We start from the raw sequence: 25,397 nt of genomic DNA, 5'->3' as shown, positions 1-25,397 counted from the left end.
TTGCATTAAGGCCTGGACTCTGTTAACATTTCTCCCAAATGCACATGTTTCAGAGAGAGAGAGAGAGAGAGAGAGAGAGAGAGAGAGAGAGAGAGAGTAATAAGAAGGCATTGAAGAATCCAATGATTGATTGATTGCTATTGATGGCAAAAAACAAAACAAAACAAAAAAAAAAAAAAACCTCCTGATCAACTTTGCAGGTTCTGGAACACATTCCCTATTGGCAACTGGAACTAAATAGATTATCACTTCGCTTAGGATTTGTTTACCAGACTCACTTGCAAAGCTGCAGCTGGTGGAGAGGAAACAGACAGTGGTCAGTGTGATGGAAGGTGAGGTGGTAAACTCAAGACATCCCTGGCCAAGTTTTCCCCTGTAGTGGGATCATGGGGGTGGGGTGGGGGTGGGGAGGCATCAGGTGAATGGAGACACTGACTCCACTTACTCCTGACTGGTTTTCTGTCCCACTGCTGTGGTCACTGTGTGTGTGCAGGGAAGGGGGTTTCTGTTGCAGGGAACAAGAGTTCTCTGCAGGTTTCTTATTACCAGTTTTCTGTGGGCTGTATCCTTCTCAGCCAGGTTGGTGGAGAGGGGATCAGTCAGGCCTGGAACTTGAAGTTGTTGCTTCTTTTTTCTTCTTCCAACTTAAAAAAAAATTATCGATGTCCCTGGGCCAGAGTGCAGAGGTTGGGGGATTACACTACTAGCATGTAAGAATGAGGAGGCTTATTGGGTCTAGCAGGAATTCTAAAGGGTTGGATTCCCATTAATGTGCTAAATCTTTGTAGAATTAGGCTTTAAAGTCAAGAGCATAAGCCAATCTAGTTTGAATGAAAAGAATTTAAACAGTGAAAAAAAAATCCTCTGGTCAGATTTATCAATTTTTCCTATGGAGAACAGAATAGGAGGAAGCAAATATATTTATTATATGAGTCAGTTAGATCCCTGAGACTCCTAGGACAGAAAAGAGGAGGTGGTACTAGGCCCAGAAGAGGCATCATTTGTCCATCCATCCATCCATGCATCCATCCATCCATGCATCCATCATCTGTCCATCATCCATCCTTCCATCATCCATCCTTCCATCCATCCACCCATTCATCCATCATCCATTCATCTACCCATCCATCCATCCATCCATCCATCCATCCATCCATCCATCCATCCATCCATATCCATCTATCCACCCACCCAACACTTCTTTAGTATCTATGTACCAGCCTCTGATGGTATAGATGACAATGAAGATACAGGTTCTACTTTGGCTATGGGTTGAAGTGGTATGACAAAATCATGAACCTTTTCAATAGGGTGTGAGGAGTGCTAACAGGGACAGCCACAGTGGGACCAGAAAGCCTTTGTCTTGTGAAAGGGGATGGTCTTCTTTCCCACAGAGACCCATGTGCAGTGGACATGGGATGCTCATCCCTGAAACAGATGCTGTAAGGTGGGCTCCACGACTCACTGCTCAAAGATGTAGGCTGCCCAAAAAAACCCATCACAGTTGTCTGTCCGTGCAGGGTGTCTCATATACTTCAAAGTGCTGTTGTGTTCAGCATCTCGCCTGAGCTTCCTGCCTTGAGGTTGGCAGGGTAGGCAACTGCAGTCCCAGAGGATCACATGGTCAGCTGGGAGCCGAGCTGGTGGCAAATACACTCTGCTGGCTCAGTCCTCAGGTGGATTAGATGGAAGATGACTGGAGGGCCTTAAGGGCTGCACAGATAGGCAAGAGGACGGAGGTTCTCCAGTACACAAACCCTCATCCATTGTTGGGGCAGAAACAACTTGAAGGAAGGGTTCCTTTCAGCTCATGGCTTCACGGGGGGGTGGTTATCAGTCCATTATGGCAGGAAAGGTAGGGTGTCTGGGGTGGTACTCTGGCTGTGGTGGTGGGAGCTTGTGATAAACCTTGTTTGCTCTTGCTAGGTCAGGAAGTAGAGGGTACTGTGCTAGAATCCCAGGTGGATGTCATTTCCAAAGCCCATCCTACCCATTTCTGCTAGTTGGGCATAGTCTAAAGGTTCCACAACCTCCCCCAAATGGAGCCACTATTTGGGAACTAGGTATTCAAACATATAGACCTGAGAGGAACATTTCAGCCTCACCTGTCCCCCACTTTCTGGGGAATCATTCTGAGGTCTCACCATATCAGGCTGTGTTATGAGCCTTCATACAGTATCAAGCTTTTTTCTGGGCTGGCAGCAAGAGAGAACTCAAGCCTTCATCTGGGACTCTTCCATGATGCCTCATTGGCTGGCTAGGTGTTGTCTCAGGACAGCAAGAGGATGAAGGGCTGGAACCATCTCAGCTTAAAGGGGCGTTTTCACGGAGCATCTTGGAAGACTGCAGAATGCTGAGCTCCCATTGCCGTCAGGAGCGAAGACCACAGTCCAGTCAGCTCCATCTCCTTCCAGGAGCCAGGAGCCTATAGTGCTGACATTGCCATCCCAGGGCCTATCTGACAAAGGTGGTAACTTCCTTCTGGTGAGTACAGCCTGGAATGGGAGAGGATGAGGTGGCCTCTGCCTTGCTCTGTTGAAAACAAATGGTATATATATCAGACCAGCACCCAGGCAGCGTGGCTGCCCATAGGTGTGTGCAATCTGTGGGATGCCCTCCATACTCTCCTGATCACTGTGGGCATTATTCTTGTTCCTTACAAGCCCGAGGGCCTTGGACCCGAGAACCGATGATGGTCATGATTCTACTATTAGTGATTCGCTCTTTTGTGTTTAAACACACTTTCCCAGGTTTCCCTACCATTGGAAACCCAATAAGATAGCAGGAAAACACCAGCGCAGGGAAATCACAGCCCAAGGGGAAAAAATTCTGGATAATGAGAAAAGACGCTCTCAGAGCAAGAGGCCAGGGTGATGGGGTGGATATACAGATACCTGTGGTAATGTAGAAACTCCACACCGGGCAGAGGGAAGACACTGCTGCTTAGAAGGCAGCACTCTTGTTCTCCTTTTGTGTCCAAAGGCCCCTTCGAGACGCTTTTCAGGCCCTGGATACAGAGTTGGGCCTTTGAGTGACAGTCCGTCTCAGACCTCGTGCTGATGCTCCACCTCCTTGCCAGGCTTGGCTAAATAAAGACATGGTCCCAGTGGGGAGCCACTGGGGCTGAAAGCTCTCCTGGGGGTGCCAGGCTGCAGGAGCTGCTCAGGAGTCTTGGCAGAGGCAGTCAGTCACTGCCCCTCTCTGTCTTAGCCTTGAGTAACCTGGCAGATGGCCAGTGCCTGTGAGAAAGGCAGCTGGGTGGGTTGTTCCAGGCAGCTGGGGGTTGTCAGGTGCAGCACTGGTCCTAGCACAGGGCTGGGTGTGGTAAGTATGTGCCAGCCACAGGCAGCAGAGCAGTCAGGGCGGCAAGGAAGGCAAGGCCATGTCTGGGGTTTTAGCTTGCCGTAGCTCCGCAGAAGGGCAGTTTCCTTGCCTATGCTGTGATGGTTAAGTGTGCCGGTAGTGAGGAAGGACGGGGGTGTAGCCTTTTTTGGAGGTCTGATGTAGGGAGTTCAGGTCTCCAGCTGTTCTGGCTTGTCTTGGGATGACATGAAGGCCTGTCCCCAAGTGCCTTGGGTACTTTTTCCCTGCCACCGGCCCCCCACCCCCCGCTCCCTGCCCCCAACAGCCACCTCTCCTGGGAGAAATCTTGAGTGATGTAGCACATCAGCAGGTTGGATTCTTTCTTTCCTTTCCAATTCTGAAAAACAGTGAGAGTTGACTCCTTACCATAGGGTGAGAAGGACCTGCTCTCTGGTCCCAGATTCGAAACTTGCTGGCGTATGTTGTGACCTTGACTGTGCCATGACCTTAGCTGTGTCACGGACAGACTTCAACCCAAGTTTGCCCACTTTGGAGGAGGTTAGTTTTGGTCATAGGTTCCTCTGGGATGCCGTAAGACCTGGATGGGGAGGGTGTTCCTGCTGTGCGTGGGCACTGCATCTCCACTGGAGGGTACCCGGCTTAGAGCAGCAGCTACTTCCTGCCTCCCGCACCTCTCCCTCTAAGAAATTGTAGCAAGCAGGCTTTTCCTTCTCCAATGGGCCATGCTGGAGCTTGGGGGGCTCTCTGGGCTGGGTGAGGTCACAGAGCAGTCCCTGGGGCTTGAGAAGGGGCTAAGTAGAGAGATTCTACCTTTTGCAGAGATCCCTACCTCTACAGGGGATGAGGAAGAACTAAGAACACAGACCAAAATCAATTAGAGGAATCAATGCCCCTGAGTGCAGTACGCTGTCTTCCTCCTCTGCTGTCACTCACCCTGCTGTGAAGCCTCCTTCACTCTCAGAGAAGCAGAAGGTTCAGTTAACCCGCGGGCTGGCTCCTTCCTTCGGGGCTGTGCCTTGGGATCCATAATGACTTGGACCAAGGCAATGCTAATCGGGACTCTGCTGTCCTTAGAGAGCAACCTGGGACCGGAAAAGGGCTGGCAAACCTACGATAATCCAGACTCGGGACACAGAGCTGGACATTGTGAACCTGTTTCATGTGGGCAGGATCCTTTCTAGCCTCAAGCTTTGAACTCCAATGATGAAGCCAGACAGGCCCCAAAGTATAAATAAATAACAAAAAGGATTTTGAGTCTCATGGTTTTTTTTTTTTTTTTTCATAGACAGGGAAGGGAGAAAGGGATTATCTTAGATGTCCTTAGTGCAGATACAGAATTTATAGGCCTAGAGAGCTGCTGCCATTTTGTTTATTCATATGGAACCCAGATTGTTTAACACAGGTCCCCAAATCTCAGCTGCCTAACTTTATCCCACTTAGAATAGGACTTTGTGTAAGTTACACCACTAACCTAGCCCATGGAGTTAGTATAAGAATTAAAGGAGTGTCAGCTTATATCCCACCAACAACTTCACTCCTTTTTATTTTCTCCCCGTGGCAAAGCCCACAAAATGAGAGTTGGTGTCTTCATCCAAGCCTGGCCATTCTCGAGGAGATGGCAATTTCCCTCCCCCATTCACCGTGTTCAAATTGCTACCAACATCTCGTGGATTCGTTTTAGAATGCACAGTCTCGACAACCACCTCCTGTTAGGTGCTCTCATTACCTCAAGACAACACGGTCACAACTGCCCCCCCCAACTCATCTGCATCTTTCATACCCATGTCATATCGGTATGCTAAAATTATGAGGTCACTTACCTGCCCAATGCCTTTAGTGGCTGCTTGAGGCTCGAGTCTAAAGCCTGTGCTATGTGGCTCTTGACCACGCCTCCCAGTTGGATCTTTCAGATCTCCTCCCAGTGGGCCTCTCCAGCTTGTGCTCTCCTCAACTACTGGATGTCTCAGTCCTTCCTCCCCACAGCAGCCTCACACATAACTCCCGGGCCTGAAACATCCCTAGACACATTTGCTCACACCCCAGGATGAGTCTCACTTCTGCGAACAGTGAGATCCCTTTGGACAGCTGTCCTGAAATCCAGTGGTCCTTCAGGTCGCCAGAGGCGATGACTACCTCCATCTCTAAGTGCTTCCCGAGGGAGACATCCCAGCCCTATGCCCACAGCCTCTGGTGCAGTTCTGAGGAGAGATAAGGCATCTGGTAAATTTATTCTGGTTGGCTGGTGGTGAATGTCCTGGGTTGGGCTGCTGTCCTGTGGTGGAGCACACTTCTGTGTTTCCTGGTGTGTTTTTGCATGATGGGGGTGCCATTTTTTTTAACTCTTGGTTGGTTTCCTCCTGTAGGCGAGGGAGCCCCCAGCCTTCGCCCTTGCAGGAAGGAAGAGATTCTGCACTTTGTGTGGGTGGATACTCTGTGCCTCCTTTCTCCTTACTGCTCTTGCTTTGGATAGACTCTTCACAAGATAAAGGAGAGGAGGCACTGAAGTTCATGGTCCTCTTTCTCTCCCCTTGAACATTGTGACACTGAGTCTGTGTCCAGGGGCTGCCCACCCCCTCTCCGTGCAAACACAGGCACACAGAGGTGGGGTCCATGGAAACTGTAAAGGACACAGGGAATCTAAGTGTGTCATGTCTCATTTACCAACGGACACCCGCCCCCCTCACCCCAATAACTTCCTCTTGCAAGATCTGCTCCCATCTTTTCGAAAACACTCTCAGCTTCTCTTGAACCCTTGCTGTTTTTAAATCTGTTTCTCATTACGCTTAGATCCTACAGCCTCATTCTTGCTTTGGATCCAGGAGGGAAGGGGTGAGACAGGCATTCTGCCAGCGGCTTTGTGTGCGGTATCTTGTCTAACTTTCACCAAGTTGCTTTTTAAGAAATCTCTCCACTTTACATATGAGATAATCGAGGGTTCAGAGAGATGAAATTGCCCCTGCCTAACACATTCTCCTCAGTAGATCCTGGTGAATGGATTGATCCCTATCCGAACAGCCAGCCGTTCAGATTGGCATTTGGAAGATGGTGATGGGTCTTAGTGCAGAGAGGAGGAGAGGGGGTTCAAGGTAAATGTGTTCCACAGTCACACAAGCCAGATGGTGGTGGTGGTGGTGGTGTGGTGGTGGTGGTGGTGGTGGTGGGTACTTCTCCTTGTCTTTGTGAGGATGGTCCTGAAGGCCTGGAGCTTCTCAAAGTCACTCACTTCCTACTACCAGAATCCTGTATCCCTGTTCCCATGGGAACTCAGTAGAGCGCATCCCTGGCTGCCTTTACTGCTTGCTCAGTACACTTAACTACAGGTGGGGGACAAAACTGATGCTTCAGAGCCTTTTTCTCCTTATGCTCAACGAGGACTTAACAGAGGCAGGCTGTATGTATGTGGTCTGAGTAAAGGAAGCATTGCTCAGCAGTAGTTTTGAAGCCTCTAGGGTATCCTTGAAAGAGAGACCTTTAAGGGATACAAATGAGTGGAGGTGGGCAAGGCCTGGACCATCAGAAGGCTCTGGAAGTAGATGAGTGAGTGAAAAGGCCTTTATTTATTTAATGCCGAGGCTCTCAGCCTCTGAGGGCTTCTGAGCTAAGAGTCCCTAGAGGTATAATTCATATTGCTTTTCATCTTTTAACCTACACTTGCCTACACTTGGCTGACATCAGATCTTTAAGTTCCCCACTTTTTGGAAAGAACCTAGGAGACTTCCCAAGGTTCTTGGGAAGTCATTTTGTAAAACAGAATTGGCCTGGAGGAGGGACAAGGAGAGGCCAGCATTCTGGTGCTTCAGTACTGAGCATTTCCCCATTTCCTGTTGGAAACCCTCCACTACCTAGTTATCACAGTGGTTGTTATTGGATGTAGGTAGGTTCTAGGAACATTGTCTTTCAATGGGCTATATGAGACACCTATTAGGCGCTTCCCACAGTTGGGAAAAGCTGCCTTCCTGCCTAAATCCACAAGATGGAAGTTGCTCCCTCTAGCTAAGGCTCCTGGTTTTGTGAGTGACCCCTCTCTTCACACTAAGCAGATTTCTAGCATTTCTTCTATTCGGCCGTCTTGATATTTAGCAATGTTTTTTTTTTAAAAGACACTCCCAAATAAGCTTTGGATGTTGACCACTTTCTTTCTTTCTTTCTTTCTTTCTTTTTTTTTTTCAGCGTTGAAAGTTGATGAGACACGGGTGTAAACCAGGCCCTAACAATCGGGGTTCGAGGAGCTGCAGGCAAGACACACAAGTGCGAAAAGCCAGGGATTCAGGGTATCGGAAGGTGTGTCAGAGAGGAGCACAGAACTAGGGTGCCCAGTGTCGGCCGGTTGTATGATCCTGAGAGCGTTGCGGTGTGTGCACTGGCTGTCTGCCGCCCCGCCACATCCGTCAGCAACCTCATTTCGCCTTGAACCCTTTCCCAGCCAGACGCTTCTTTTTCGGCGGTGCTTCTGGGCTTTTATTGTAAATTCCCTGACTGAAACACGCCGGTGAGCCGGGCCCAATGGCAGAAGGATCAATTGTCCCCTTCTTCCCGGCTTGGGGAGGATTTCCTATCCGGAGGGTCCCACCTGCAGCCTCGGGACCCGGGAGTGGCCAGCAGCTCCCTGACTAGCTCTGGGGGAGCCCAAGCAATCTCTGTGGGGGGTGGGGCTTGAACGTGGAGGCCTCGGTGCTCTGTGTCTTGGGACACCCCAGTAGGTTGTGGTGCGAACCCAGGCTAGTTCCCTGGCCTCGGAGGAGGCAGATGGGACGCCTAGACAACCTTCTTTCTGGTCCAGGGCATGAGAGACCAACTGGGAAAGAAAAGTCTGGAATGGCTGCAAAGCTGGTGTGTGTGTGTGTGTGTGTGTGTGTGTGTGTGTGTGTGTGTGTGTGTGTGTATGTGTTGGAGGGGGTTACTGGCAAGAGAGGCGCCAGTGAGCAGTGAAAGTTCCCCAAGCTCCGCATGCAGAACACATGTGTAGGAGCGGGACCCAGGCATTCAGGATGCTCTCCTGCTTGAAGGGCTGGCCTGCAGGGCATCTTTGGGAACCCTAGTTCCTTTGGGGGTGCTGCCCAGACCGGCTTCCCACGAGGGATACATCATCTTGCAGAGAGTGATGCCCTCTTCCAGACCTCCACCTGGCCGGGGCTTTTCTGCTGCCCTGCCCCCCCCCCCCATGCATCCAGGATGGCTCCCGCACCGGGGGCCTCAGTGTCCCCCAGCCTCATTCAGCTTTCCTAGGCTTCCAAAACCTCATGGCCCTGGAGGAGTCCAGTTCCGGGGGAGTGGCGCTTGGGGGGCGCAAGCCCTCGTCTCTCTAGGGGGAACGAGACATTGCATGGAGAGGAGGGGGCGTGGAGGCTTCGTGGGCTTCGTAGGTTTGAGCGTGGACACTAGCCCGGGGATCCAGTCGGTTTCTGGCCGAGGCGGCAGGCTAGTCCCAGGAAGGGCGGACAGCTGAGCAGAGGAAGCCAGCGGTGGAGCTCACCCCTAGGCCAGTGTTCCCTGGCGCCAGCACCACCGCCGCCTTGCTGCTACCACCGCCGAGTCTCCACCACGGCTGCTGCAGAGTGTCGCTGCTCCGCCGCGCTCCCGCGCTCCGAGCTGCCAGCCGCCAGGGAGCCGGAGCGCCGAGCCCCGGGCAGAGGAGTGGGGAGAGGAGTGAGAGCCTGGGCGAGGGAGCCGTGAAGGGGGAGGGAGCGGGTGGAGGGAGGAGCAGGGAGAGAGGGAGTAGGGAGGGAGAGGCAAGCGAGGGAGAGCGGAGATCGAGAGCAAAGAGCGAGAGCGAGGGAGAGGAGAGGGAGGGAGGAGAGAAAGACACACGCAAGCACAAGCACCCCGGCACTGGAATTCCATTAGAAAAAAGTGAGCCCAGCAAGGGTTAGCGGGAGAGATTCTTTTTTTTTTTTTGAATCTTTTTCTTCGTCTTGGTGCCAAAGAAGCGACTCTGGTCTCCCGTCCTAGAAGCTCCTACTGGATTGCTCCTTATCCGTCGGTGGATTTCTTTCCTATTTGCCTTGATTCTGACCCCCCTTCCTCGTTGCTTTCTTCTAGCCCTTCACTTTCAGATCGCCTCGCCCCCACCTCTCCAATCCCCTCCTGGGAAGTGCAGGGGAATTGGACCCGCGGGGACTCACGCCTTCCCGGACGCGCGAAGGGCTGGGCTGACCTCAGGACTAGTCTGTTGGCTTAGAAGGCAGCCAGACACATAGCTACGTGTGTTTGATTTCAGTGGCAAGGGGGACGTCGAGAGGCAGCCCACCACCCGCCTCCCACCCCACCCCCTCCAGCCAGCAGCCAGAACCCCAGGACTCCGGATCTTCCACCGGCGGCCCAGCGGGATCTCCGCATTGGATTTGGGGGTCATTATCATTGCTTGGCGGTTATTATTATCGTTGTTATTTTATTTTTATTTTTTAAACCCAAGGGAGAAAGACAGACACACACACACAACTGTGGGATTTATTTAACATGATCTTGGCAAACGCCTTCTGCCTCTTCTTCTTTTTAGGTGAGTACCTGCAGGTGGCGAGTCTGGGGGCCACACCGGGCTGCGCGCGTTCAGGCGCCCGCTGGAAGCTGGGCACGGGGGTGGGGTGGGGTTGGGGGCTGCAAGCAGGGCGCCGCGGGAGACAGCGGAGAGCGCCGTGCTAGGAGACTGGGCCGGGGCTCCGAGGGAGACTCCGGGGAGGCGAACAGCCCGGGAGGTTCTGGAGGAGGGAGCCGTGCGGTAGCTGGCTGGTTGCGCGGAGGACTGAGAAGGAGACTTCCAACATTCAAACCATCTCCGCACGCACTCACGCGCCGCGCGCGCACACGCTTACTTGCAGGCGGTGATAACGCTCATTTCTCTCAAAATAATGGGTTCAATTTGCAGCAAGTTAGGAAGAAAAAAAATACAACTCTTAGTGTGGAAGAAAGGAGGGAGGGGAGAGGCTGGCGGGTAGCTGCTATCTAGCTAGTCTCTCCTTTCCTGATTGCTCTCTGAGTCGGTGGGTTTCTGCAGAAGGTCCTGGTTTGGACGTATGCGGGGAGCCCTTGTAGTCACCTCCTACTTGCCAATCAGCCTCAGGAAAGCACCCCATTTCCCCACTCTCAGGAGCACTTTGCAAGTTTCTTCCTACCCATTGCCTCCTTTTCCACCTAGACCCAAGCCCGATGCATAGGCTTGAGCGCAGGCTTGCAAATAGGCGTTCAAGGCCTTCAGAGCAACCGCCATGGGGCCCGGGGCTAGAGGCATAAGGGAAGGGGCCAAAGTTCGCTCCTTGGGAAGAAGAAGATGGAGTGGGCGATGTTTGCAAAGGGGGAAAACAGATCTTAAAGACCACTCACTGCTCATCCGGTTAGCCCCCTTCCTCTGTGACTGGGAGGAGTGGCTGCCCAGTGGTTCTGATCTCCAACAGAGCGCCCCCCCCCTCCCCTTATACTTTGTAAAAGCTCAGCTGCTTGGCAAGCAAGGTCTAGGGATAGATTCTGATTTTCTCTTGCACAGGTGAAGAAAAGATGTTTACAAGGCTGTGTGTGGATTCTACGTTCTGGAAAGTGTGTGTGTGTGTGTGTGTGTGTGTGTGTGTGTGTGTGTGTGTGTGATCTGTTTCAGTGCAGGTGCTGTTCTGGGGGTGGGGTGTCATGGCTTTCTGGCAGTCCAGAGAGACTTAGGCTACCAAGCAGGATCAGGGGATCACCTTTACCTCTAGCAGAAAGGGTTATGGATAATCCAGACAGGGAGGTAGACTTTGCTGATGGAAGATGTGTATGGTCTAAGGAGTGCCCTCTGGATTGGTCCTGCAGATTTGTAGTCTGGTAGAGTCAGTGTTGGCTGTATCCTGGGCCCTTTGCTTGCTCACTGACTTTCTACCTCCTAGCTGTAGCAGCACTCCCAGGGGACAGTGCCCTGCCCTGGGGCGTGGCCTTCATCAGGCTTGCTTTCACCAGAGGCAGTAACCCTGTGGGGTAGGAGGGGCAGAGTAGGAGGGCAGAAGATGTTCTGGGCTCATATTCATCCTGCAGCCCTTCCTTTCGAGAAGCCTTAGGGAAGTGGACTCTCATTCTGAATGAACTGTCACAAAATTTGACCTTTTCTTCATTGATGGTCTGAAAACACAGCTTTCTGGGGCTTAGGATGATCAGAGCCAAGAGGAAAAAAAAATTGCATTTCAGGCAAAACCAGCCAGATTGCCTGGTGTTGAATTGTACCCTACCACCATCGAGGATGCATGCTTCCAGGTGTAGGAGTCCTCTCTGAAGGCCAGCAGTAGAAGAGGACAGCCCCCGCCAGTAACAGACCCCAAGTTGCACATGGGGTGTTCCTAGCTGAGGAGACTAGGGAGTCAGTTCTCCACAGATGTGGCTCTGGTCATCCTGCACATAATGGGTGTGTATGGGTATGTGAAAGCATGTGTGTGGAGTATGAACAGAGAGCAGAGATGTCCACCACCAGCTGCTATCCAGGGGCTGAGATGGGAAGAGGGCAAAGTGGAGAGGAGGGGTTGACTAGCATCTCCTTGGGTCATGACTCTTCAGTCCCCTCAGGTCCCTTTCTGAAGCTGGGCAAAGGGCTCAACTGAATGACAGACTGTGGGATTCTGAAAGGCTCTGATAGGACAGGAAACTTAAATCCAATGGCCCTTTTCCTGGCTAGAAGACCATAGTTGGGAACCAGTTGGAAAGTCAATTCAGAATGGAGATTCCTTAGCAGCTTGAGATTTCAGCCTCAAGTCGGCAGTTTGGCTGGGGGCCATAGCGAAGAATCGTGTCCCCCCCCTCCTCCCCCCATCCCAACAAGGGCCTTCAGACGCCCTTTCAAAGGCTCTGAGTGAGATCTAGAGGACTGCAGTGGAGAGAAAGGCCTTTTAGCCTGGCCAAGCAGATTCCAAGTGTTGGCATACATGGAGACATGGAGAGAGTGACTGGAGCAGAGTGGGCAGAGGACCCATACCTAGTGGCATTCTAGCACACATCTGGCTCTTGAGAGGATGCTGGATGTAGGAGGGCAATCTGGACCTCCACCCTCCTCTCCCTGTGTTCCTTGTTAGGAACTGCCCATTCTTGACAGATCCAAGTTTTCTTCCTTCAGACTAGGAAGCCAGCCTTTTCTTGATTCTTGGCTAGCGGCTCCTGGTTGCTGAGATTCCCTTCTCTGGCTGGGCTTGGATGCTTCTGGGAGTTGTGAAGCTGAGTCCCAGAGGTAAGGACAGTTGGTGAAAGGATATCCTGGTCCTTTGCAGAGCATATCACGAACATCAGCTGATAGGACGGGGAGCCAACAGAGGCTTGTGTTAAGGACATCCTAGGGACTCTGGGCTCAGTTTCAGGGTAGGCAGAGAGGGAGTTGCTTTATCGCTGCATTCTCTGGGCCTTCTAGCCTGACTTTCAACCTGTGTGAATTCTGAGACTGTAGAAGACCCAGGATGCGAGCTTGTCCTCTCTGAGCCTCTCTCGGACAATTCAGCCTTTAGCTCAGTCAGGTGGAAGGTGAACTCCTGCTGCAACCCTGGGACAAGTCAGTGGGAGCTCAGGATTGGCTGATGGAGAGGGGCAGACAGGTGCAAGTTGGGGGCGTGGTGATTCAGCTGTTCCTGGGTGGCCCAGAGGCACTAGAGTCCTGTAAAGCGATGTAGGAATCTGCTGAAGCCTAGAAAGAGAGCTGCTACCTCAGCGTTTGTGGAGGACACATCTAAGGCTGGGCAGACCTTGCTTCCAGTAACTCCTGCTCCGTATAGGTTTCTACCTCATGTTTCCGTCTCAGTGTGGTTACGTTCTTCAGCTGTTTCTGTTCTGGGACAGGGGGTATGGTCAGCGAGAGAAGAAATTTTCCTTTGCTCTAACTGGAGCCTCCTGCATCGGGAGTCCAGCTCCCCTTCATCTCCTTTGCCGTTTCCTCGTGGGAAAGGCCCAAGGCCCATTGGGAATGATTTCTTTCCCCCCAGCAGGGGCTCTGGGGAGTGAGAGGCTTGCTGTGTGCAGCTCTACCTGTAGGTGTCGCTGTCTCCCTGCAGTAGCTCCCCCATGAGCAGGGCCTCCCAGGGAGAAGGCCTGAGAGCGGCTGGGCAAGAATGGGGTGGGGGAATTCTGCGGTATTCCGAGGAAGGGACTAATGGCCTAGAATTTTATTCTGTTTTGGAGTGGGAGGGAGTGGAGGAAGTCTCTCAAATTATTCTTTGGGTCTTTCAGAAGGCAGTCGTTGCTCTAGCAGTTGTGTGGGGTATTTTTTTTTTTTTTTTTTTTGGGGTGGGGGGAGGTTTGCAGGGTCTGGAGTTAGAAGTTTAGCAAGCACAGAGAGGCAGAAGATGTCGTCCATATCTGGAGGAAACCATTTTGGGCGCTTGGCTTTGAAAGGGTCTGGCCAGCTTCTCTCTGCCCTTCATGTCCAGTCTTCAAGCCCCTCCCTTCTGAGGCTACTGTTGGAAGCAGATAAGAGGGGTGGGTTAAAGCCAGCTCAGGCTGGAAGGCAGGGCCTGAAGGAGGGACGTTCTTTCTTTTCTGCAATTGATTGATTATTTTGCTTTTGGAAGGAATAAAAAAAAAAATAGGTATTTCAGGGTAGTATAGGAGAAAAGAAGAAAAAGAGGCTCAAAGGGAAAAGGTGAGGAGGTACACTGAGAACAGAGCCCCTGGGAGACAGGAAGCAAGAGAAGATGAGAGATGGAGGGGGCAGAGGCTCGTCCTGGTAGGGAAAGAGCCCCAGGGAGAGCAGTTTTGCTCCTGTGCTTGGCCCAATGCATTCTCTTTCGCAGGGGCCTGGGGTGGAACTTGGCCATGCAGGGACTTGGTCAGGCCACTGTCTGGTGTGAAGTTGGCAAATATGGAAAGGCAAGTTCTAAAAGGGGTCTCTGCTTCTCCCTCCTGGGCCCCCTGGACCACAGGGTTCGGCTGGTTTCTGGTCGTCTTCTAAAAGCCTAATGATATGGAAGGATGAGGCTAAGGGATTAGAGGGGGCCTTTCTGTCTCTCCGTGTGTGACCTTGAGTTGTCTTCCTCCTTTGGACCTGAACTTCCCTGGAATATGATGTTGAGGCTTGATTCTTGGGTCTCTCTAAGGTCCAGACAGTCTCTGAAGGTTCATTGAGTTTTCAGTGCCTTCAAACCAAGGCCTTGGATGGAGCAGAGGTTTGTAGGTTGGGAGTTGAAGTGAGATCACTCTGCCCAAACCCTACCATGCCTTGTTAAGGCTGTGACATTCTGTCTGGACTATTGGCATGTTAGCCCACCTGCAGTTTTCAGTGAAGGCCTTCCTGGGTTTATCCTGAGGTGTTCCACTGCCTAGGATTGTGCTCAAGGAGGAAATGAATGTGAACCATGGCTGTAGGGGAACATGGCTGACTAGGTTGGGTCTGAGCTGACCTTGATCTTGGCGTACTTTGGTATAAAAGCGGGTGAGAAGTTCCTTCCAGCCTTAGGCCTGCCTTGGGGTCGGAGACTACGGTAGCCCTTATTCATGCTTGTCTTCCCTCCCCACTACCCAGACGAAACCCTCCGCTCTTTGGCCAGCCCTTCCTCCCTGCAGGGCTCTGAGCTCCACGGCTGGCGCCCCCCAGTGGACTGTGTCCGGGCCAATGAGCTGTGTGCGGCCGAATCCAACTGCAGTTCCAGGTACCGCACCCTTCGGCAGTGCCTGGCAGGCCGGGATCGCAATACCATGCTGGCCAATAAGGAGTGCCAGGCGGCCCTGGAGGTCTTGCAGGAAAGCCCACTCTATGACTGCCGCTGCAAGCGGGGCATGAAGAAGGAGCTGCAGTGTCTGCAGATCTACTGGAGCATCCATCTGGGGCTGACCGAGGGTAAGCCTGGGTGGGCCCCGAGGAAGGGTGGCGGCGGCTAAAGGAATGTATCCAGCCAGGGGGTCAGAAAGGAGGACTTGGGTAGAAGGGTGATCTGCTCTGCTCCCCGTGTTACCCACAAGAGAACCTAGAATCGAGGGGAAGTGGCTACCCCTCCTTGGAGGACAATGGCGATGGAGAAAGAGATATGACAAGGATGGAGGATGAGCTGGAGGACGGGATGCAAGCAAGGGCAGCATGAAGTTGTGCCCAGGAGAGGGAAGAGGCACCAGGCAGAGAGAGAACAGGAGGTACCAGCCCCTGCCACTCTGATGCCCTGTTGCCTGGAGCTGAGCCCAGAACTTTGCTCTCTTCGTGTGATCTTTGGGTTCAATGGCTGACCTAGGCACTTGATACAGAGCTTAGGAGCTCAGGATGGGACATGAGCAACAGGTCCTAAGTCTCTAGGCAAGCTCCTCCCAAGTCTGCCCAAGGCAGAATCTGAGAGTACCTCCCCCAGTGATACCTCCTCAATACTCCTCCACGGTCCAGACGGGGCCTTGAGATTTGCATATACTTCAGGATGATTGGTCACCTTGGCCAGATGCTCATTTGCTAAGTCAGCAAGCACTCGTTTGAGAGTGCATTGTTGCTTTGTGGTGCTGGAATAGTCTAGAATCTGGTGTTGTCTTTGCCTTCATGGAACTTACAGCCTGGGATGGAATGCAGTAAAGAAGGTTGAACTTGCCATTTGAAGGCATAAGTGTTGTGATGGAAGAACCCAGGGCATGGTAGGATGCCTCAGAGGGGCATCTAATTTAGCCCTTGTTGAACAAAATCTAAAGAGCTTTCTGGGAAGGTGCTGACTCTAGGCTGGGATGGAGTCACCACCCAGGTGAAATACTAAGAGTGGGCAGGTGGCGGGAGAAGCATGTTAGGGTCAGGCCTGAGAATTGAATCTTCAAGAAGAACTGGAAGTAACCAGACAATGCAGAGTGTGGATTGGAAGGGTTGGGGGCTAGGAGGAAAGAGACCTGATGGGCAACAGGAAGCCTGAATGGTTTTAATTCAGATTTCAAGGGAGCTGATCAGATTGATACTCCAGAAGAATGTCCATGTAGTTCTAGGGAAGACAGTCAATTGTAGGGACTGTGACCCCAGGCAGGGATAAAGACAGGAACAGACAGGGCAACCAAGGGGAAGATAGATGTAAGTGCTTCCGTACAAGGTAGAATCAACATGTTTTGGCAACTACTGCCTATGAGCTGGGAAGGGAAAGTGTGGCCCTGGAAGACCCCCCAGCTTCCTGTGCCTGCAATGGCTTTGAGTAGAAGAGGGCAGGAAGTATGGCATTTCTCTGGGGCTCCCTACCTGTCATTGGGTCAAGCCCCATAGACATGCAGGCATGGAGCTCAGGGGAGGATATGGTTCTCGAGGGATTCTGGAGTGTAGACGAGCCTGTGTTTAGAAGCTGGAGCTGAGACAGTGGGTGCAGTCACAGAACGAGGGTGGTGGGGGAGCTCCTGGACCGCTGTCGTTAAAGGATAGGCGAGGGAGGGATGCCCACAGGTGACTGGGAAGGATCTGGAAGAGGATTGGGAGGACCATCAAGGAAACAGAGGACTCTCAACAGCTCACACACTTCAGCTCAAGCAGGAGAAAGACTGAGGTATCCCTGCTGCCACTTGGGTGAGCCTCCTAGGAGGCTTCTGGGGACAGAGCCCTGGTTAGGGAATGAATGGAGGCAGAGGATTGGACATGATGAATATGGATAACTTCTCCCAGATGTTTTTTTTTTCTTTTTGTAAAGAGAACAGAAGGATGACCTATTTTCTCTTTTAAAGGTGAGAGAAGGTGGGGCTGTCTCAAACCCCAAAGGAGGAGAGGAGTGATGGAGAGGTTGGGGGAAGACAACAGGAAGGTTCTCTGTGTATTTATGCCTCTGGGAGTGAAGACAGGTGGGTCCAGGGACAGAGCTGGCCCATTAGCCTAAGATGAGAGAAGAGTTCCCTTGTAAAGTACCAGAAGGGAGGGTGAAAGGAAGGAGGAGTCTAGCTACAGAGTCCTAAGAGAAGGGATCCCCAGCAGTCACCAAGATGGCTTAGATATGCTCTGAACATAGGAAGTGCATACGTTTAGTCATGGTATTACTGCCATCAAGAGCAGAGTGATTCCATAGGCTTTAGGTGCCTACTTCTCTCCAGCAACTCCATTCTGGGAGCTAGAAGCCCTGAAGAAGGCAAGGCTGTCCTAACACACGTGTGCTTCTCCACATATGACATGAGGAACTGTATACCTAATGGTCTGCCTCTGGTATGCACATCATGGAGCTTCTTGCTTTTCAGAGTGGATAGTTTTGTCTTTTGTTTTCATTTTCAGAGGTTTTAAAAAGTATTTATTTTGATTACTTTTAATTATGTGCAGGTGTGTACGCCTGCACACGGTTATGAGCATGTGCTTGCAGGTGCCCATGGAAACCAGAGGCACAGGATTCTCTGGAGTTGGGAGTTACAGACAGTGTGAGCCTGCTGGGAACAGAACTTAGGTCTTCAGACAGCTGGTAGAGGTGGGCTAGTATGGGTTGTGTAGCAGCAGATAGGGAAAGTGATGGAACTGACTAGAAGTATCCCAGGCTGATTGGATTTCTTAGTAGGAGCAGCCCTCTCGCCTTGGTGGCTCCCTTTGGCATTGTCTTGCCAGTGGGCAGGACAACCCGTGATCAGAAGCAGTAGGAGTGAGGCATTTCTGTGTGATGGGCAGCAGTGAGCGTGATGCTGTGTGGATTGATTTGTCACTACCATGGGATCTTCAAGGCCCTCTTGGACTTGGAATACCTCACTGCACATGGCTGTCTTTGGTTCCATGTCTGGAGATGACTTTTGAGTTCATTCAATGACCACCTGTGAACTCTACTGTATGCTTCCGAGGGTATGGGTCGCACAGAAACTGTAGAACCTATGCTTGCCATGAGAGGGTCCCAGAAATACACTCTGGCTTGCCCCCTTCTATGGACGCTTGCCTCTTCTCTCTAAGAGGCTACCTCTTCTCCTAGGTCTCAGGGCTGGAGACTTATTGTTCAGGATCCATCAGGAGAAGCCAGGAGGCCTTTGAGCAGGAGGTTACATCCCTGTGAGTGATAAGGTCTGCCCAAGAGTTAATAATTCATGGTAAGGTTGAGTCATTTTCCTGGGGGAGGCTGTAGGTACCTTCTCCTTACACTTAAATAATGCTTAGTAGTTGGGCTGAGCCTGGGGCCCAGGGGAGGGCAAGACCCACCGAGAGAGGAGAGATCGGGGGTGGGGAATGGGACCTTCCTCCAATTCTTGGTTTCCCTCTGACCCCGAGGTCAGTTGTACTTACCCAGATTTTTGTTTCCTCCATCCAGTGCCAGCACCCCATACCTGTAGCAGGAGCTGAGGTGGCATTGGAGGAAGGGGAGCCAGTGTGACAGGCATATGACCCCTGAAGATGTGGCCACTGAGTTTGGGGAGTCAGAGCTGTAATCCATTGACCCTCTTTGTAGGGGAAGCCGAGTCACAGAGATAGAATGATTGTCCAGGGCATACAGCAAGCTGGTGGCTGAATCCAGGGTCCTCACACCACATCCAGGTTTCTTTTGGTTGTGCCGAGGGTGATCCTGTGGCCAGGAAAAGGGCTGTGGGTGGTGGTGGTGGTCTCTTTTTTTTCTTGTCATCACAACTATGCATGGCCACAGAGGGGATGTCACCAGTGGCTGCTCCAAAGGTGACTCTGAAATTCAGGGTCCCCGGTCTTTAGACCATGAAGAGCAAAGGCCCACCTCATGTGTCAGTACCCAGGGTCTGCACCCTGGATCTGGATTTAGTGACCCAGGCTTGATGTTACCTGGTGCCTCCAGCAGCAGGAACAGACCATTTAATGATAGTGGGCATAGAGAGGGAGGAGCCCTGGCTAGCCAATGGGTGGGCTGTCCTGCAACCAGACACAGGGCTGTGTTTCCTACTGTAGGGCAAGGGGGCAGTTGGGCAGTGCAGGGGCAGCAGAGCTCTGACCACAGGGCCTGTTGAAGAGCCACATGATACTTGGCAGAGTATCAGAAGGTGAGAGAGCATTGTACTCTAGTACTACCACCCCAGGTCTAAAGTCAGGCTCTGCTGCTTACTAGGCCAGGGAACCAAGTCACTTTGGAGCAAGTTACGTCCCTTTGCGCTCCTTGCTCTTTGTCAGAACAGTAGGGGAGCAATAGCACCTGCCTCTCAGAGCGGGCGAAGAAGAGAGTAAGTTAGTGTGTCTGAAGTGTGCTTGGGGCTGCAGCATGCAGAAGGTGCAGTGCAACTTTATTTTTTTTTTTTTTTTCAAATCCTAACAGCAGTTCTCACACTCTTACATTGTTTGGGTTTATACGGCAGTGCCTGGGGGCCCCACCCCCGGGAGTCTCCCAGGAGAGAGTAAGTTGAGCCTCAGTGGGTGCAGTGGGTGGCCCTTAGACCATGAGAGGCGATGGAGGAGCCTGCGAGCAGATTCTAGTGGGGTACACACTGTGTGGGTTGGCTGCTGCCTGGCACGCAGCATTTCCCATGAGGCCAAATGCAGGCTGGAACTCCTCTCAACAGGAGGGAGTGAGCTCCTTCCCCGTGCCTTGGCTATCTTTGCCCAAGGTTGCAGGTACCTTCTTTCACGAAGAAAGTACTCAGTAGCTATGAGCCATCCCAGGGCTAGCTGGATCTCGAGTCCCGCTTCTCTGTGGCCTCTTGGGCTGGATAAAGGAACCTCTTCAAGGGGCAGTCTCTGCGCCCTCTTCCAGGGACATCCTTCCTAGATGCTGCTCACCCAGGCACTCTGTAGGCAAGGGTGCCTGCCTGTGGCGCCAGGCCCTGCTGGATAGGAAATCGATGTGTGAGGCTGTGGGTCACCCCCTGTCTGCCCCTCCCCATCACCACACACTCAGTCTGAGCGAGTTTGCATTGATTTCTCCTCACTGGTCAGGTCTCCGGGGGATATTTCCTTTCTTGCAAGGTGTCCGCTGAGGGTATGGGATTCTCGATAATGTGGTGGTGGGGGTCTCCTGGGCATCCCGGGCCATTTATTCCCTGCCGTTCACTTGCCTTTCTACTACAAGTCTCTGATGCCCTCTGAAGCTTTGAGGAGGCACGTGAGATAGCAGGTCATGGGGAGGTTAGAAGGGTGTCTGTTAGAGGCCAGGGAAATAGGCGCGTGGGGTCAGACCTTTCACCTAGTGACTTTCGATCTTCCTAGCTAGACTCTTTCTGGTGACATGACATGAGGCAAAGGGGAAATTCTGAGTGTGGGTCTCCAGGAGACCACATGAGCCCTGGCTCTGCCACACGAAGCTGTGTGACACCCCCACTCCCACGTGCTACACTGCTGGGCTACCCACGAGCCTTCTCTTGTGAAACAGGGAAGTTGAACTATAAATTTTAGTAGGACCTCTGTCTCCAGGTTCTGTGATTTGCACTTGACCTTCCCAGGGCTACCTTTTCTCCCAGACTCCTTTAAAGAGGGTCGGTCCCGCCGGGAAGTCACATGGCAAGCAGTCATACCTGCTCTAATTGGTGAGACATAACTTGTCTCTACGCAATGAACTTTCACCCCTAACTTGCCTGCACAGCATTTTCCACTTCAGCAAGGGCTGGCCTCCCTTCCATCCTAGATGGCTTGGGGTGCGTTAGAATTTTCTTAGGCACAGTTGCTGTCTGATGGTTTACCTGAGAGGAGCCTGTGTCTTATGCCCTGCCTCTCTTCCAGGTGAGGAGTTCTATGAAGCTTCCCCCTATGAGCCTGTGACCTCGCGCCTCTCAGACATCTTCAGGCTTGCTTCAATCTTCTCAGGTAAGTGACCCTCACTGGTGCTTGTCCCGTGTTTTCCCTCGCATCCCTGTGACGTAACCCATTCATCTCTTGGACTCAGGTGTCTTTCCTGGTCTTCTGTTGACTCCATTCTCTGCCTGCTTGCTCTTTACCATTTTTGAGCCTTGGCTCCTGGCTTTTAGGAAGCCCCCTGGCCTCCTTCCTTCAGTAGTGCCTAGAGTTAAGTCTCTGTCTGGCTCCTTGGTGGTCATCGACAGATCTTGAAACCTGATGCCACTCGGATGTTCTGTCACCCATCCCATCCCCGTTTCTTTTTCTACTTCTCTGGCTCTTCCGTTTGGCATGTTCCTTGTTCAAGTTGCTTACCAACCTCTTTGTGCCTCAGTTCCCTCACTTGTGAATGAGGAAGTCCCTATCTGCTTGGGTTAGTAGTGAGTCAGTGGACTGTAAAGCATATGGCATGCTGAAGGATCCTTATGTGTGTTCTGGAAATCCTGGTCATGTTTGCTGTTATAGATTGAGGCTCTTTCATCCTAAACACCCAAATCCAACATTGCTCTAAGATTTAAAATATGTTGAGTACCGAGATGATGCCACGGGGGGGGGGGTGGGGATACTCTACATCTGATCTTATGTGATGGGGCAAAGTAAAAAAGCAGGTGTACTGAAAGTATTGTATAAGAGGCCCTTCAGGCTGTGTGTATCTGTATGCATGAAACAAACCAGTTTTGTGTTTGGGTCCCATCTTTATGACATCTCATTATGAATATGCAAATAGCCCCAAACTGGTGACCATCTGAAATACTGAGCATGTCTGGTCCTTAGCAGTTCAGATAAGGCGTACTCAGCTATATTAGTGTCTCCACTATTCAGTCTGCTGTGGGTTTCCTTTCCATTGCTTGAACCACCAGAGAGGCATCTGAGGTGGGAATCACCTGCTCCTGGGTGATTCCTTGAGGAATGAGAAAGACCATGCTCATTGGGACCTGTTGGGCCCATGCTTGAGAAGGAAATGAGGGATAGAAGGGTGATTTAGCCAGGAATACACTCACTTTGTAAGCATGAAGACCTGTGTTCGATTCCCAGCACCCATGTAAAAAACGTTGGGCATGGTGGCACAAACTTATAATCCTAGAGCTGGAGAGGTGGAGGCAGGAGGATTCCCTGAGGCTTGCTGACCTGCCATCCTAGCCTAGTTGTGAGTTCTGGGTCAGTAAGAGACCCAGTCCCCATGAAGGTGGATGAAATTCCTGAGGGTGATGCCTAACATTATCCTCTGGCCTCTGTATGCACACACACCTACGCATACATGAACACACATACACACACACCTGTACATGCATGAATGTCCATACAGACACATATACATGAAAAACATTAGAAAAAAAGGACTAGATGAGGTTTGTGACCCTTTCTTCTTGTTATTCCCTCCTGTGTTTGGGAGGCGCTGGGGCCAGCATTCTCTATCTTGGAACTGGTCTCTGTCTCTGTCTCTGTCTGTCTCTGTGTGTGTGTGTGTGTGTGTGTGTGTGTGTGTGTGTGTTTGTGTGTGTGGTCAGCTCTTACCGGCTCTAGTGGCCAGACTAAAGCTTGTTCTCTGAATCTGAGTACAGGGATCTGGGCTCCAGGCTTTGGAACCTTTTAGGGTTCTTATTACTCTGAACCTGGTTACTCTGAACAGCAGCAATGGGGACACGTTGGCCTTGTCAGCAGTTTCTTTGGTGTGTGTATCATAGAATGTTTAGCATTGTCTGAAGAGTTGTCTCTAGATGCACTTACACATTCCCAAGGTGTGAAAAGCAAAAATGTCTTCAGACACAGCCAAGTGTCCCCTGTGGGGCAGACTCACTGCTTGTTAAGAAGCACTGCCCCAAACTGTGAGCTTCCTAGTCTCTAGAACAATGCTTCTCAATTGCCTTTTTTTTTTATTATTATCCCTCTAAGGAGGGAGGAATAATTCCTTCAGGTAGAGAAATTAAGTACCAAGAAATAAAGTTTGTGTCATAGGCTTGAGTTTTGGATGGCCATCAGCCACTTGGAATGTCTGTTTTTGTGCACCCAGAAGACCAAATTGCTACTTAGACATGATACCTTCCCTTCCATCTGAAGATGCTGCCTTTAGATGACCCTGAGGGGGATGGAGTGTGTGTCCCTGGTGGGAGAGACCCGGGATACTCATAAGAAGGGAGGCTTCGGCCAGTGTGTTTGTTGTGTTCTATTACTATACAAAATTCTTGATGTCATCAACTTAGGGAGGAAAGGCCCCTCTGGCTCACAGGTTCTGAGGTGTTAGTTCATGACTGGTTCACTTGCTGCTGGGCACCCACGGCAGTATGTTGTGATGGCTGTAGCATGGATCCAAACTGTTCACTTCATATCTGGGAACTGAAATCGAAGAAGAGAAAGAGATAGGGACTCTCTAGTTTCTTTGAGGGCATACTCCCAGTGATCTAAAGACCTCCCTAACTCTTAAACTTAAACTTTCTACTTCCTCTCATAGTGTCAACCTGGGGAGCAAGCCCTTCATATATATATATATAATCATTTGGGGCCATTTAAGGTTTAAACTATAGAGCTAGGCACGGTGGCACACGCCTTTAATCCTAACACTCAGGAGACAGAAGCAGGAGAATTGCTGGTTTGAGGCCAGACTGGTCTACATAGTAAGTTTAAGGGAATCCTAGGCTAACAAGAAGACCCCCATCTCAACACAACAAAACTAACAAAATACTCAAACTATAGTAGCCAGAGAGTGGTCATCTGGACATGGTCTTGGGCCCTTGTGGTGACTGGGGATGGTAGAAGTAGATGGAGATCTCAAAGCTGGCCAGTTACAATACTCCGCCTTTGGCTCCCACTACTATAGGCTCCCCAGTAGGGTCCTATCCAACAGAAGCTTTGTGCTTAGAGTAGGCTTCCTTCTGGCTCTGCTTGTAGGTACAGTGACAACTATCTTATAAATTTTGGCCATTCTATGTGGCTAGGTTGTATAATCGACTAAAGGCCCTTCCAGCTAATGTTCCAAATCTTACAGTTTCGGGTTAGATTGGAGTATAAATCCTCTATGGATTGGTCCTTTTGAGATTGTGCTGTGAGGCTCACATGCAGGATGAGGACGTTGTTGGCATAGCCTGCTGTGGTGGGGACATACTGGGAGTCTAAATGTACCCAATGTGCCTGCTGCCCATTGATTAGATGCCAGCTGATGACTACAGTATAGACATATGCTTTTTGGGTTTGCTCTGTGAATGTTGGAGGAATGTTAAGGTCCTCACCTTAACTCTGGCTCTTATTGTTTCCTGGATTCAACCAGAGTATCTTCCTAGTAGAAAATCTTTATGTAATAGACACTTGGATGCTCTGTGGGACAAGGGTGTTCACAAGACAAATGAGGAGATCACTGAATGTGCAGCTTCCAGAGCCAGCATCTTGCCACCTGCTGCTACCCACTGGCCCTGATAACTTGGGCCAGGAATAGCTCTGGAACTGTGTTCCAGTCCAATGCCCTCCGTACTGCCCAGGCATCCGATGCTGTGGTGCTCCATTATAGTTTGAGTGTGACATGTCCCTCATAGGCTAATGTCTTTGAAGCCTGGTGGTGTTTTTATTTTGGGAAGTTGCAGAAGTTTCTGGATAGCACAGCTGGTGGAGGAAGTCACTCTAGGTTGGTCTTATAATCTAGCCCTGCTTCTAGTCCCAGGCCCCAGACTCCTGACCCATGCTATGTGAAACCTGTTACTTCAGGCTTCCATTTTCATAGACCAACTGACTCCCATATATAACCCTGCCATGGTGGATTGTGTCTTCTCAGACCACAAGCCAAAATAAACCTGTCTTCCTTTCAGTGGCTTCTGTCAGTCATTTGGCCATGATAACAAGAGAAGTAACTGCCACATGATCCTGTTGACTCTTTTGTTGGGCAGTGGATTGGATCAACACAGTTCCAGAGCCATGCCTGGCTCAGTTACCACTGGGTAGCAGATAGCAAGATGCTGACTGGAAGCTGCACATCCAGTGAGCTCCTCATTTGTCTTGTCAACATCCTTGTCCCACAGAGTGTCAAGTGTCTATTACACAAAGATTTTCTGATAGGAAGTTTCACCCTCAAGCCCTGAGGTTGAGCCAGGGACCAACACTCTTGAGTGGGGCAGCTGGGAGGGGAGACCCTGGCCTGGGCCCTACTCTAAGAAACCAAGGAAGGCATTGTGGGAAGTCAGCAGAAAGAAGGTGGGAACCAGAATCAGGAGGCCAGACTCCTGTTGGTATGTGCCCCACATCTCCCATGGGGCTTTGGGCACATGGCTTCCCAGCTCCAGACTTGAGTTTTTGTTTTTGTTTTTGTTTTTCCCTCTGAGGGATGAAGACGCGAGTTTGAGCTCCCTTATCGTCCCACAAATGCATACAGGAAGCGGTAGCATCGGTAGGCAGTGCAAATAAGCTTGGACCTCAGGCTGTCATAGATTCCTTGCCTGGTTCTCCACGGGCTGGTGAGTCTTTGGGCAAGGTGACCTGAGATTCTGTA

General features: G+C 51.2%; 1 protein-coding gene across 3 annotated transcripts in view; it reads left to right on the top strand.

Moving 5' to 3' along the window:
• Nucleotides 1-9,065: 9,065 nt before the first annotated feature.
• The window catches only part of Gfra2 (GDNF family receptor alpha 2), a 98,046-nt gene continuing 81,714 nt past the window's right edge, over nt 9,066-25,397 (top strand). Inside the window, exons 1-3 of one of the 3 annotated variants that reach the window (XM_028877627.2) lie at nt 9,066-9,820; nt 14,774-15,088; nt 20,813-20,896. In XM_028877627.2, coding sequence (XP_028733460.1) covers nt 9,781-9,820; nt 14,774-15,088; nt 20,813-20,896 — 439 coding nt within the window. In that variant the 5' untranslated portion in view covers nt 9,066-9,780. The remainder of the gene's footprint in view (nt 9,821-14,773; nt 15,089-20,812; nt 20,897-25,397) is intronic. The other 2 variants (XM_028877628.2, XM_028877629.2) reach the window with 2 other exon arrangements.

The sequence above is a fragment of the Peromyscus leucopus genome, chromosome 9, assembly GCF_004664715.2.
Source record: "Peromyscus leucopus breed LL Stock chromosome 9, UCI_PerLeu_2.1, whole genome shotgun sequence".
NCBI classification, from domain to species: domain Eukaryota; kingdom Metazoa; phylum Chordata; class Mammalia; order Rodentia; family Cricetidae; genus Peromyscus; species Peromyscus leucopus.
The sequence above is the reverse complement of the archived record's forward strand: the minus strand, read 5'-3'. Positions and strand labels throughout refer to the sequence as shown.